This window comes from Grammomys surdaster, unplaced genomic scaffold, assembly GCF_004785775.1.
Source record: "Grammomys surdaster isolate TR1022 unplaced genomic scaffold, NIH_TR_1.0 136, whole genome shotgun sequence".
NCBI classification, from domain to species: Eukaryota; Metazoa; Chordata; class Mammalia; order Rodentia; family Muridae; genus Grammomys; species Grammomys surdaster.
In genome coordinates, this window is record NW_021604594.1 from 1,422,990 (window position 1) to 1,436,866 (window position 13,877).

General features: G+C 42.0%; 1 protein-coding gene across 2 annotated transcripts in view; it reads right to left on the minus strand.

The window, feature by feature from the left end:
* Positions 1-13,877, minus strand: part of Itgav (integrin subunit alpha V) — a 77,860-nt gene that overhangs the window by 60,831 nt on the left and 3,152 nt on the right. The window contains exon 2 of one of the 2 annotated variants that reach the window (XM_028762897.1): positions 4,881-5,011. In XM_028762897.1, the coding sequence (XP_028618730.1) occupies positions 4,881-5,011 (131 nt within the window). The remainder of the gene's footprint in view (positions 1-4,880; positions 5,012-13,877) is intronic. The other variant, XM_028762898.1, reaches the window with a different exon arrangement.

Sequence of the window (13,877 nt, forward strand, 5' to 3'; positions counted from 1 at the left end):
GCAAGTTTTCAAAAGGTGTTCTTTGCTCCCCACCAGACTCCCAGGAAGAAATGTTTCAGGGCAGAAGCTAAGACAAGCGTACCCCGTCGTCGGTGTGAGTATCTAATGCCTCTTTCCTCTCTCCAGAGTATTTCACAAGCTACTGCCAGACATGCAGGGTTCATCTTGCTGGGGAACTAAAATATCATTAACATCATTAACATAATGCTAAATTTTAAGACACAGATACCTTGTTACCCTACAATTAAATGTTTGTCTCTTCTTTTTCTGACTAAAGAATATCTTTTTAACAAGATTAGGCCACTCTTTTTAAAACAGAAATGCTGAAATATTAAAAAGAAGTAAGAGAGTATGCTTCTATTTAGAAGTCAAATGTGTTTTCAGTCATTTGGCTCCTATTTGTTTCTATGAGTTCTATGAATAAGTGGATGATTTAGGTAGGTTCTTAGAGAATTTGTTGGTTTTTGTTTGCTAAAACAAGTTGTTAAAACGTCATCTCATATTAATCCTTGAGTAAAACAAACACTTCAAAAACCTCCTCAAGCCAGTTTTTACCCCAAATACAACTTCAACTCAGATATTACTAAAAAATAAATTTGGGTGAGAGGAAAAAAAAATCTCTCAATATAAGTTATTATGCATGTGAAACTTGTGAAGTCAGAGGAAGAAAGCCCTTTGATCATTCATTAAATCTCTGTCTAAATGCTAGGGATGATGATGAGACCCAAGGCCTCTGCTGCCCACGGTAAAGCAGCACATCTGTGGGAACAACGCGGCTGACAGCTGTCAGTCTGCTGGTCACCATGGTGATTCAGCTGATCTGGCTGGTGCATGATTCCTCCCTCTCTCCTACTCTATGTGTGTCCCTACAGAAGCTGCATGTTACCACTAATTTCCACAGAACTCTCCAGAAACATTGTTTACCTAAGACAGCTGTCCTCTAAAGATAAACAAGAAGAGTCAGGAAAGTGTATCCGGAAGAAACAGGCTGCAGCTCATTTTCCTAGGTACCAGCATTGTTTATTTAGACTTATTCAGACTCTCCCCCTCATCCCACGAGCCATCTCTGAGGTTCTGCAGGAACACAGCACAAACACAGGCCTGTGTGAGCCGGCACTGCTCTCTCAATGCTGGATTGTTTCCTGCTAGTGTTGGGGAGGAAGTGATCTGAGGGCTTCAAACAGTTTCAAACAGAATCCCTTTACTGGAGATTTAAAAAGAAAAAACAATAAAATCAACCCCAGTCTTGAAAGAATGGGCATGAGCAGGATCAGACTGTGAGGAGTAGGCTTTAAAGGGACCGTGTGAAATGGATTGGTCAAATGTTACAGGTATTAAATAAGATATCGTTAGGCATATGTTAATCGATAATAAAAGAACTGGATAAAATTATGTATTCCTAAGGTGCTTACTAGACCTCCAATCACACAATTCCGATTGATTCTGTCAAGAGATACTTACTCATTAAAGAAAAATCTTTACTCTAAACTCATGTCGTAGCAGAAGAACACTACATTTCATTTGTTTTAACTTTGTAATTTATAAGGCTACTAGAAGTGCACAATCTAGACATATCTCGGAAAGACAGAAAAACTCACCAGAAGGAGGAAGTTAAACTTGCAGAAAGCTGTTTTAGAGTCTACCTAAGTGTTTTAGTTTCCATACGCTGGAAAGTGGCCACAGAGGCCATTTTTACATTTGTTATTTAAAGCAAAGGCTAGGAATGTGTGGGGAAATAACTTCACAGCATTCTTCTGGATGAGTCTGCATGGCCAGGCTTGTCTGCTGCCTTCAGCTGAAACCTTCTAGAAACATGCTTGAGCATTGCAGTAGCAGGGTGTTCAGGGTAAAAGGAGAACCCTACATCTGACCTTCTCTAAGATGAAGTTAGAGCCTTCTACTTTCTTTTTTTGTTTGTTTGTTTTGTTTTGTTTTGTTTTGTTTTGTTTGAGACAGGGTTTCTCTGTGTAGCCCTGGCTGTCCTGGAACTCACTCTGTAGACCAGGCTAGCCTCGAACTCAGAAATCCGCCTGCCTCTGCCTCCCAAGTGCTGGGATTAAAGGCGAGTGCCACCACCGCCTGGCGATCCTTCTACTTTCAAAAGGCACTATTTGTAAGGTTGCAGTCAAGTGTGTATTTCCAAGGAAAGAGGCATGTATTCCTTCCCTAGTGGAGATCAACAGCCTATGCTTCTGGAAGGGGAGGGGTTGGTGGGGTGTTGTATATGCTTTTGGGTGTATGGATGCCCACATCCACGCTCACGTATGCGGAGGCCAGAAGCCTGGTATACTCCTTTATCACTCTCTGCTTTATTCCCTTGAGACAGGGTCTCTCACTGGACCTGAAGCTAGTCTGGCAGCCAGTGTGCCCCAGTGACCCTCCTGTCTCTGCCAACCATGGGGCTGGAGTAAGAGACACATGAGGCCACTTCCAGCTGGAAAGGATTCTTTTTATAAATAAAACTGGGCAGTAATGAGTCTGTTAGTAACATCTGCTTCCTTGGAAAAGGAAAACATGTGGCAATAAGAGGGTTTTGCCAAAAGTCACAATAACAGAGATTATAATGTAACAAATGTGACATCATTCACTTAACAGCCACAATTATCTTTATTTCTTTCCTTTCTTGTAATTCCTTTTTCATGATTATTCTTCACCCAGTTTTAGTTAGAGGCTGTAATAAGCAATCAGTTCTTCCCTTGTATAGTATAGCACTTTGCTATCTATGAAGTGAACTCATAAACACAAACTCCTTTGATCTACATGACAACTCTGCTTTCTCTGACAAACTGGGAAACTGATACTAGCAAATGTAAATCACTTTCCCAAGGTCACCCAGTAAGTATCAGAGCCTGAGTCTCAGTCTTCTAAGTCAAGCTTGCATTCCAAGTAACCACAGCTGTCGACAGGAAAAGAACAAGAGAAGGAGCAAAGCCTATTTATATAAACACAGCTCTTGCTGGAAGCAGCCTTCAACATAACCAATATCAATTTTTAAAACATATAAAGAGATCCTGGCCAATAGAATAACACTACTCCAACAGAGATGTATGTCCTACTTTCTAGAATCTTCCTAAGTAATACAGAAAATCACAAGCCATAAAAGACTTGGCAGGTGTGATCAATCACATCATCTGAAAACGTCTGGGTGTGTCCAAGAGGAGCCAGGACAAGCGATCAGTCCAAGTGAGGCAGCACTGAATCTTGTGAATACTGCTGGCCTTAGCTGAAGGAAGAAGCCAGAAGCTCCAGGTTCCCTGCTACTGGCTCCAAGAGAAATGCTGGGTTACTCACTTGACTGTAGCCCAGTGAGATCCATTACAGATATCTAACTTGTAGAACTGATCATAATAAGTCTGTGCTGTTGAAAGACATCTAAGGCTGAAGGGAAAAAGCTCAGTGGTCATGTTTTCCACACACAGGTCCTGAGTTCAATCTCCAGCAATAAAAAAGAAAGACACCGGGGTTGGGATAGCTTCTGACACCAGCGACAGGGAACTAATACTGGCTTGAACACAAAACAGAAGGAACAGACTATATTAGCTTGCTCTATGGATAGTCTCCACGCTCATCTATACAGTTTAAGTGCACAGCTATGCATGTACCACATGCCTGCCTCATACCCACAGAGGTCATAAGGAGGCATCAGGTCCCCTGGAACTGCAGTTACAGATGGTTGTGAACTACCAGATGTGTGCTACCAACCAAAGCCAAGACCTCTCAAAATAACAAGGGCTCCTAACTGCTGAGCCATCTCTTCAGCCCCTCCCCAAACTTTTAAATATATATATGAATATGCCAACATAAATGTATATAGGAGTCTGAATACTTTATTCCAACGATGTAAATATAAAATTTGAATTAACATCATCTTCCACAGGTTAACTTTTTTTACTGCCACAACCCTGACATTAAAATTTGTTCCAAAAATAAAATTATCCTGTTATCAGTAACACAATATAAATGTCCAGTACATTTTAAATAATTTTTTAAATAATAAGATTTTTTTGTCACCTAAATCTATTTGACTACTCAAGATGAGTCTTCAACTTTTGTTTTTGTTTTTTTGCATCACGACAAGCCTGGGAATCACTGACGAATCAAGAGGTAACCTTCAGTAGTCAGTGAGTCCTGCCTCAATTTGGCTCACAGTAAAAGAGCAGAAATCTCTACTGTTCCTGAGGGCTCCCTATGCTGAGAAGAGATAGAGACTTATCTTAGTAGATTTTCCCAAAATGTCTACATATTGACACTGTAAGTTTCCTTTGGAAGACATCCAAAGCAACGGAGATACACAGAACTGCTGTAGCAAACACATACAAATCATTTATACAGATAAGTCTCCCTGTGAATGTGGGGTGATGATGTGTCTTAGATGTTACTTTTTTAAAAAGATGTATTTGCCTTTATTTATGTGTATGAGTGTTTTGCCTGCACACATGTGTGTGTGCCATGTACATGACTGGCGCCTTTGGAGGCCAGAAGAGGGTACTGGGTCCCCCAGAAGGGGTGTTGCAAATGCTTGTCAGCTGCCAAGTAAGTCCTAGAAACTGAACCCCAGTCCTCTGCAAGAGCCACAAGTGTTCTTAAACACACAGCCATCTCTCCAGCCCTATTGTTACAGTAAAACAAAAATAAGACAAGAAAAAGGACCAAATGGGCCAGGTATAGTGTTACAAGCCTTTCTTCACTGTTGTCGGAAGGTAGAGGCAGGCAGATCTCTGTGAGTTCAAAGCCAGCCTGGTCTACACAACAAACTCCAGGCTAGTCGAGGATACATAGTAAGACCCTGCACCCAAAACCAACCAACCAACCAACCAACCAACCAACCAACCAACCAAATGGCATAAATCAAGAAATTGGCCAACAGCATCAAGGTTTACCTGTTGAGTCAAATTCAATGGGCTGGCACCTGCGGCTGGATGAGCAGTCACATTTGAGAACTTGCCCTCCTTCTACAATCCCAGGCTGGGTTGTGTTTGCTTTTGGGGCTCCCACCAGGAGAAACATCCTGCTAAAACACAAAAGCCAGGTGATATTTCAAATGACACAAGGCGTAATATTTATATTATAATTTATGACCAAACATTCTTTTGATATTATCCACAAACACTTTAAAAACTACTTTTGGACGGCATAATTTCTCCACTACAAAATAATCTCTTCACAGGGTAGTGGTGGCACATGCCTTTAATCCCAGCACTTGGGGAGGCAGAGGCAGGTGGATTTCTGAGTTCGAGGCCAGCCTGGTCTACAGAGTGAGTTCCAGGACAGCCAGGGCTCCACAGAGAAACCCTGTCTCGAAAAATAAAAAAAATAAAAAAATAAAAAAGATAGTCTCTCTTGCATTCACTTAAAAATGTACATTATCTAAACTGTACATTGTAATTTTTTAATGTATTTATTTTATGTGTATGAGTGTTTTGCCTGCATGTATATCTGTGTACAATATCCCATGCCTGCACCTATGGCGTTCAGAAGAAAGTATTTGCTGAATGCCCTGGAACTGGAGTTACAGATGGTTGTGAGCTACTTGTATGTGCTGGGAATTGAACCTGGGTCCTCTAAAAGAACAGCCAGTGCTATCTCCCTAACCTCAAACTATACATTTTAAGTACATATAGTTTCTTGGACCAGTGAGATAGTAAAGGTTATTGTTGCCAAGTCTGAAGACCTGAGTCCAATTCTCAGAAACCATATGGTAGAAAAAGAAAACTAACGCCTGAGAGTTGTCCTCTGACCTCCCTGCATGTTCACCATAGCCCTAATGCACACACACACACACACACAAATACACACACACACACACACACACACAAATACACACATACACACACACAAATACACACATACACACACACAAATACACACATACACAGACACACACGCATACACACACACACACACACACACACACACACGAAATGTACTTTTTTTTCTTAAGTTCCATTTTCTCCTGCACCCCTCACCTTTTTTTGTTTGTTTGCTTGTTTGATTATTGTGTTTTTGTTTTTGTTTTTTTGTTTTCCAAATAAGGCCTCAGCGTATGGCTGTCTTTCCTGAGCTCACGGAGATCCCCCTGTTTCTGCATACAGGTACTGAGATTAAAATCATGTGCACCACCAGTCCTGGCTAACTTTTTGTTTCCTTCTTATTCAAAAAATAATGTGGAGGCTTAAACATATTTGCTGCATCAGCCTCAGTTCTGGCACTAAAGATGCCTGGTCTAGACACTGTCTTCTCCATGAGAAACTAAGCCAGCCAACACGTCATGTGACATTACTCTGAAGGTGACAAACAATTGGCCAAGGGAGAAGATTTCTTGGAAGTAAAGAGGGCAGGCAGGCCTTCCTTAGATAAAGGAAAGTTACCTTCAAGGAATGGAGGAGAAAGAGTTCCTTTAAGTAACAGGAACTCTCTCTCTCTCCAGGAAGATGTCAGGAGAATGGGAAGGAAGATCTTTTAGAGATAAAGTACTCAGGGAATGATCTCTGTAGATTGCACAGTGAATTGGGAGCAACCTGCTTAGGAGAGAAAGAGCATCTAGGAGGTTGTTATAGGAGAGGGGGGAGGGAAGGGAGGTGAGAAAGGGAGAGGAAGAGGTAGGTGGGACACCTTAAGCACTGCATAATGATCCTTGGTAGGAAAGAACTTAGTCTCCCGGACAGAAGAGACAAGGGGTTATCTCATAGAGAGCTAGCTAGGAGTGGCCCAAAATAACAGCCTGGGAGCCTGGCAAAAGCTGCATCATGAAGTCCCTTTCAGACAGTAAAACCATCAGTTTTAATCTCAGTTCCATTTAAAACCTTAGGGATGAGGACTTTCTTGACTTTGGAGAATTAAAGAAAAAGAAAAAATGGAAGGAAGGAAGGAAGGAAGGAAGGAAGGAAGGAAGGAAGGAAGGAAGGAAGGAAGCAAGCTCAGGGAGGGGACGGTGAGATTCATTAGCGAAAGGAGATGGAAAAAGAGTTAAGAAATACTAAGAGTAGACTGAACAGGGAGAGACAGCACCGAGGCTTTGAACACAGAAATGAGGAAGACAGAAGAACACCATCCAACTCTTCACATTCTCCAGTGCTAGTCCAGCAAGTAGGGGAGGGGAAGGCAAGATCCCAGAAAAAAACATGAACTCAGTTCTCAGTCTGTCCCATCCCTCTGTCTGTGAGCTACCTAAGTAAGTCCCAATGGAAAATGGAGATCTGTACCCAGGAGGAGGTGGGAGAGAAGACAGACAAGAGTAAGCCTAGAGAGAGAAGGAAGAAAAAGAAACTCTCCACCTGCTTTTCAAGGAATTGACATTTAGTTGAGCGATATCAAAACATGAGTGTGCCAAGAGATGGGGAGCGACGGAGGCAGCACTACATAGACCTGCCCTCACCACCGTTCCATCTGGCTAAACAAGTCACTTACGGTCTGGCAAAGTATAAATCACAAAGACAAACCAACGCACATCTTAAATATAAAACACACTTGTCGTATTTTTTTTTTAAATCAGTTCACCCTCCCTTACTGCAGGTAGTAGCAGTCAGATCTCAGCTGGGTCAAACGGAAAGCCGCTGTGTGGACTGCTAGGTAATAAGTATCTTTTACTCTGACACTTATCTTAAAACCCACACAATCAAACTCCAAATTAAACTCCAAACCAAGCCATGCCCTGTTTAATGAATCTTTATGTAGTCATATTTGGCAGCAGTAAAACACCAGTGTCGGCTTTCATCACAGCAATGATTCTGAGTAAGAAATCAGCTTTGTTTTCACTCAGCAAGAATCTTTCTTTTGAGCCGGGCGGTGGTGGCGCACACTTTTAATCCCAGCACTTGGGAGACAGAGGCAGGCGGATTTCTGAGTTCGAGGCCAGCCTGGTCTACAGAGTGAGTTCCAGGATAGCCTGGGCTATACAGAGAAACCCTGTCTCGAAAAAACAACAACAACAACAAGGAACCAAAAAAAAAGAAGAAGAATCTTTCTTTCTTAGAAAAAAAAATAGGATTGAGTGTGAGATTTGTTTCACCTACAAGATAAAGAAATTCCTGGTCATTACAATACCCTGTATTCTTATTCTTTCAGAACTTGTTGATTAACATAGGCAAATTAGAATATGGAATTTTTGCTATAAGCATATAAATTTACAAAGGCAAATATAGCTGTAAATATTGCGTGTGCGTGTGTGTGCGTGTGTGTGTGTGCGTGTGTGTGCGTGTGTGTGTGCGTGTGTGTGCGTGTGTGTGTGTGTGCGCGTGTGTGTGCGTGTGTGTGTGCGTGTGTGTGTGTGTGTGTGTGTGTGTGTTTTCCTCTCAATTAGATCAAAACTTTGCCATAAGTTTGGACATGCAGCAGAGTGACACAGAACTTGACTAGCGCATCACTAAAGGCTGAGGTTGGGTCTCTGGCACCACAAAATCAGGCAAAGTGAGCAGGAGATGTAGCTTATTCTATAGAGTTCTTTGCCTAGCTTGCAAAAAACAAAGAAAACAAAAAAGTCCTAAATCCAACCCCTAGTACTACCTAAAATCAGGTGTGATGGCTCATGCCCATAATCACATCATACAGGAAATACGGGGATCAGAAGTTCAAAACCAACCTTGGCTACATAATGCTACCTGACAAGTTCAGAGCCAGCCTGAGCTATATGAAACCCTCTCTCAAAAAAAAAAAAAAAAAAAATTAACTGGGACGGTGTGATGGGAGAGATACCATAAATGTTCCTTTTTATCTAAAAAATTTCCAATGTACTCTGTTGAGAGAATAATTCAGGCAAATGTGCTGCTTTTCTTTGGGGGTTCAAATAGAACTTTACTTACACAGACAGGCAGTGGAGAGATGTGGTCCGTGGACTGCGATTTTCCAATCAATGTGGGGAAATGGGACACAGCTCAGAAGAGAGGAGAATGCAGTGGTTTGAATGGGAAAAGCCCCTCATAGGCGCAGGTACTGTAACACTTGGACCCCAGTCAGTGGTGAAATTTAGGGCAATTATGGAAACGTCAATATACATGTAGCCTTGCTGAAGGATGGATATCAAGGGGAAGGGACTTGAGACTACATGCTTCACCCCACATTAGTTCGCTCTTTCTGCTTTGGGTTTGTAGTCGAAAATGTGATCTCTCAGCTTCTTACTCCAAGCACCTGCCCCCACGCCTCCACTGCTATATGGACTATACCTCTGGAACCATAAGCCCACACGACCTTTCCCTTTTCTAAGCTGCTTCTGGCCTTGGTGTTTTAATTCAGCAATAGAAATGTAACTAACACAGAGAGTAAGCATCTGAGGAACGCTATCCTTCCTTCCACAGGGGATGGAGTGCGGAGCCCAGGGCCTTTCCATCCATGCGATGCTGTCAAGTCTAGCACACATCCCTTCCCCTAACCTTCAGACTTAAAGGTGGTGACCGCATCCAGTGTTTCCTATGCTCTGCCCTTTCCTCTGCCCACACAAAGGCTGAAACGCAAGCTGTGGGATCAGAAGGCCGAGTCATAAAGTAGTCAGGGATCTGACTTGGGACTATCTATGCACTGCTTGTCAAAGTCTGCACCTTGAAGAGGACTTGGTTCCTTCCTTTGGAGTTCTTAAAGTGACTATCTGAGCATGGATATATATGATCTCTTAGTGTGGAAGAATGTGCTTCCAAGTCAGAGCAGTTGGATCCCAGATTTGCCTTGACCCCCACAAGCCACTCACTTCTGGAGTCTTTTGCACATTTCTTTTCAGAGCCTTCTTAATTTTTTTCAAAATTATTCATTACTTATGAGGAAGTGCTTATTTGAATGTAGGCCTCTGATTCACTCTTCTGCCTAAGCAGGTAACGACACATTCATTAGCTATAGGTCTTAGACTAACTGCATACCAATAACTTGTTCCCAAAGTACTCCATGAACTCTTAGGTCACAGAAACCATACTTTCCTAATCATTCAGTTGTTTAAATTATCCTTAAAATAATTTCCTTATGTAACAATTCTATTTAGTTTTATACTTCAGATAGCTTCTTGGCTCAGAAACTGTAAAAGAGCTAGTAAAATAACTCGTAGGTTATTCGGGACTGGCTCTGGCTAAAACTGAAGAAAGGGCACAGTGGGAGAGAGCACTGAATGAAAATGTCACTGTTGGCAGCACACAGCCTGAGAGTCTGGGAGGAGTCCGGGAACTGGGCTGCTGCTTTCATCAGGCTGACCACACATTGCAGGCATGAAAGGATGGCAATTAGAAGAGCTAATATCGATGTTCAACACAGTTTCCCTACACATCCCTTCATGTGCAGTCTCACCCGCTGGTGAAATGCACAGGAAAAGGAAGAAGGAACATGTGAGAACTGTCAGGGTCTAATCCCAGGTTAATGATTATAAAACAATAAAAATTAAAAATATGAAACAGGTTTTTTATACAAATATCACTGTCATACTTAAAGTTACCTTTAAGACACTTAAGTATTTTGCCAGGCGGTGGTGGCACACACCTTTAGTCCCAGCACTTGGGAGGCAGAGGCAGGCGGATTTCTGAGTTTGAGGCCAGCCTGGTCTACAGAGTGAGTTCCAGGACAGCCAGGGCTACACAGAGAGACCAAAAAGAGGAGAAGGAAGAGAAAGAGGAAGAGGAGAAGAAAGTGGAGGAGGTAGTGATAGAGTGACGTTTTTGCACACTTTGTGAAGGTGTGTCTCTGTCCTTCCTTGCCTGCCTAAGGCACCTCTGACTGATTGAAATAAAAAGCCTATGACCTCCAGGCGGTGGTGGCGCATGCCTTTAATCCCAGCACTTGGGAGGCAGAGGCAGGTGGATTTCTGAGTTCTAGGCCAGCCTGGTCTACAGAGTGAGTTCCAGGACAGCCAGGGCTAAAAAGAGAAACCCTGTCTCGAAAAACCAACAACAACAAAAAAGCCTATGACCTATATCAAAAGACATGATAGTAAAGATGGGACTTCTAGACAGAGAGAGAAAGAGGAGGGAACTCTAAGGAAGAAGATGGCGCAGGGGATGAGCCACTCAGACTCAGAGGAAGCATTATTTGGGAACTGGGGCAGGCACAGAAAAGCCACAGTTACAAGGAAGAGGAGGAGAAGAAAGGGAAAGAAGAGAAAAAGAAGAAGAAAGAAGAATAATTAAGGACTAAAAAAGTTAATGAAACCCTTTATAAAAAGCAAGTAATGTTACTTAAAAGTCAACTAAAAATGTCTGCCGACTGCCTACAGCAGTCCAAGTATAGTAAAAGAGGTGACAGAAGAGAAAAGTTGTTTGCAGTGTAGCAAGCAACACCGCCCAGTGCAAACAGGAGGGGACGACTCACAAACAAGGCAAGTCAGCTAGAGGAGTCACTTGAAATCTGTTCTCAGTTCTCCAGAACAGAGGTACGGTGCTCTGTCGTTACTTAAATTCTTTCCCGGGTGGCCAGTAGATAAATGAAAACAGACAATGTCTGAAAGCTTCCAAACAATTCGAGATGATGACATTAGCAATCAAAACAGCAGTTTATATAATTGATAAGCTATTTCCTAATGAAATGGGGAGTAATTTAAAGTCTGCTTTTAAGGGAGCTTTTCTTTCCTCAGTCTTCTCAAAGAGCCATTAATGCTAAAGTAATTAACTCAAAGGAAAAGAGGAAAAGCAAAGGGCAGGAAAGTTGGTTCACCTCATTTCGGGGCAAAGGGGACAGGTGGGGAGCCAGCTCTAGGTTGCATGGGGCTGGAAAGACCTCACTAAAGAGCATGAATATTTTGAAGCTAAGCAACATAAGACCCAACATGCCTTCAAGGTTCTCCTTACTGCCTCTATCTCACTCCAAAAAAAGTTTGCCCAAGAACATGACCAAGAGCCACACCTTCACTAGCACAATGTGGTAACTGGATTTATTTGTACTAATGATTAGGACTCCAGAAATGAGTGTGCTATTCATGTGATGCCAAGGAGTGGAAGGATGCTAAGAAGCAGCAGGAAAAGAAAGGGGGGAGATGGAAGGCAAGAGACGGGAAGGAAAAAAGCAGTTTGGCTGGGGGTGGGAAGAGAAAGAAGGGAAAGAGACAAAGCCATCGGACAGTCTGTGAGGATGCCCTTGAACTAACTGCACTTCCTATCCAGTGCAGAACAGGAAGGGCAGTTGCTTCACAGAATGGAAGTCTGGCTACCAAGCAGGGCAGCTGGCCAAACAATGACAAGTACATTTCCAAACTTTCCAAATGAACTAAGTTCTTTGGCTGCTTTCAGCATTGACCTTTCCAAGACAAAGCATGTTTCATATACGTAACTGACTCTGAGGTAACCAATGGGAACTCCTGAAAAAAAAATGCTATTTATATACATAAAAAGGAAATGTGTAGAAAACAAATGCTTCAGGTCAACAACTATGTAAAGTAAAACGGAAACTACCACACTTCATACATTTTCCCTGGAACTCACAGGCATTTCCCTGCCTCTGGCTCCCGAGGGCTGAGAATTAAGGTGTCCACCATCACATCCACCCAATAAATCTATGATCTTAACCAAAAGTAACAGACCTAAGATTTACTTTCCAAATAATAAAGACTATAGTTTAGTCAGATGTATTATTTATGACGGAGAAAAATTAAGCAACACAGTACCAGTCACATTCAAGTTTATGAAAACATGCTGGTCTTTTTTTTTTTTAATGTGTGGGTGTGTTTTTGAGACTAAGTCTCACTCTGTAGCCAAAGCAAGCCATCCTAGAACTCACTATATAGGCCAGGCTGGCCTCAAACTTGTGACAGTCCTCTCCTGCCTCAGTCTCCTGAGAGCTGTGACTTCAGGTAAGTACACTACTATGAGTCATTGTCTAAGGTATTGTGACAATGGTTACAACACGGAAATTTTAAAAATTTCCTTCAGGAGGCCTTAATCTGGGTTTGGATTTCCTCTGCCAAGGGAACTACTACTCAAAGAATTTAGCAACAGAGTATCAAAATTTAAAAAGAAAAAAAGAATCGGAAATATAAAACCAGTAGAAACATATAAGGTGTTTGCAGGCCTATAGGCCAAATAATAAGCAGAATGATTCAAGAAGCTCTGAGCCGCCCAGATCCAGGCTCAAGTAAGACACAGAATCAGAAAGCAAAGCTAGAAGCAAGGAAACATTAACAAGGAAGAGATTGTAAGTCCTTCTGCCTGGTGACTAAGCAGTGACTAATCTCAGAGGAGTGTAGTAGGAGAGATAAAGTAAAATAGAAAATGAGAGGGAGGAATATGAAATGATCTCCAGGGCAACAGAGAGAGGAGGGTTCCATTAATAGAAAGGAAGGTGCAACCAACATCTCTTGATGCAAATATAATTCACTTTTAGCCAAAATGAGTTACAAGGCTAATTCGGGCTAACTGACCCACAGCTATTGCAATATTGTCTCTAATGAAGATAAATTGAAACTAAGACCTTTTCTGTTTTGAAAGAGGGCATCATGTTACCCCTGCAGACCTGGAACTCAGGACATAACTGGGGCTTGAACTCCTGATCCTCCTACCTCCACCTCTCAAGCGCTAAGATTACAGGTGAATACTACAGTGCCCAGCTTCATCCTGATCCTCCTACCTCCACCTCTCAAGTGCTAAGATTACAGGTGAATACTACAGTGCCCAGCTTCATTCTGGAGGCATTGCTTAACATTTCTTCTTAATGAGTGCTGATACATTCATTCCCATAACAATATGAAGATGATATTATCACTCATAATCTTCTATTATAAGAAAAAGGAGAAGCGAAAACATTTTATAGTATTTAGACTTCTCAAACTGGAATATGTAGGAATCACTGGTATTCTCCTCATTAATCAATACTTTTTCAAATGGGGGGGGCTCTTTCATTAACGAACACTTGATTACATAGTTTTTCTTTAAAAGTTGGTGATAAGCCAGGCATGGAGGCGCATGCCTTTAATCCCAGCACTT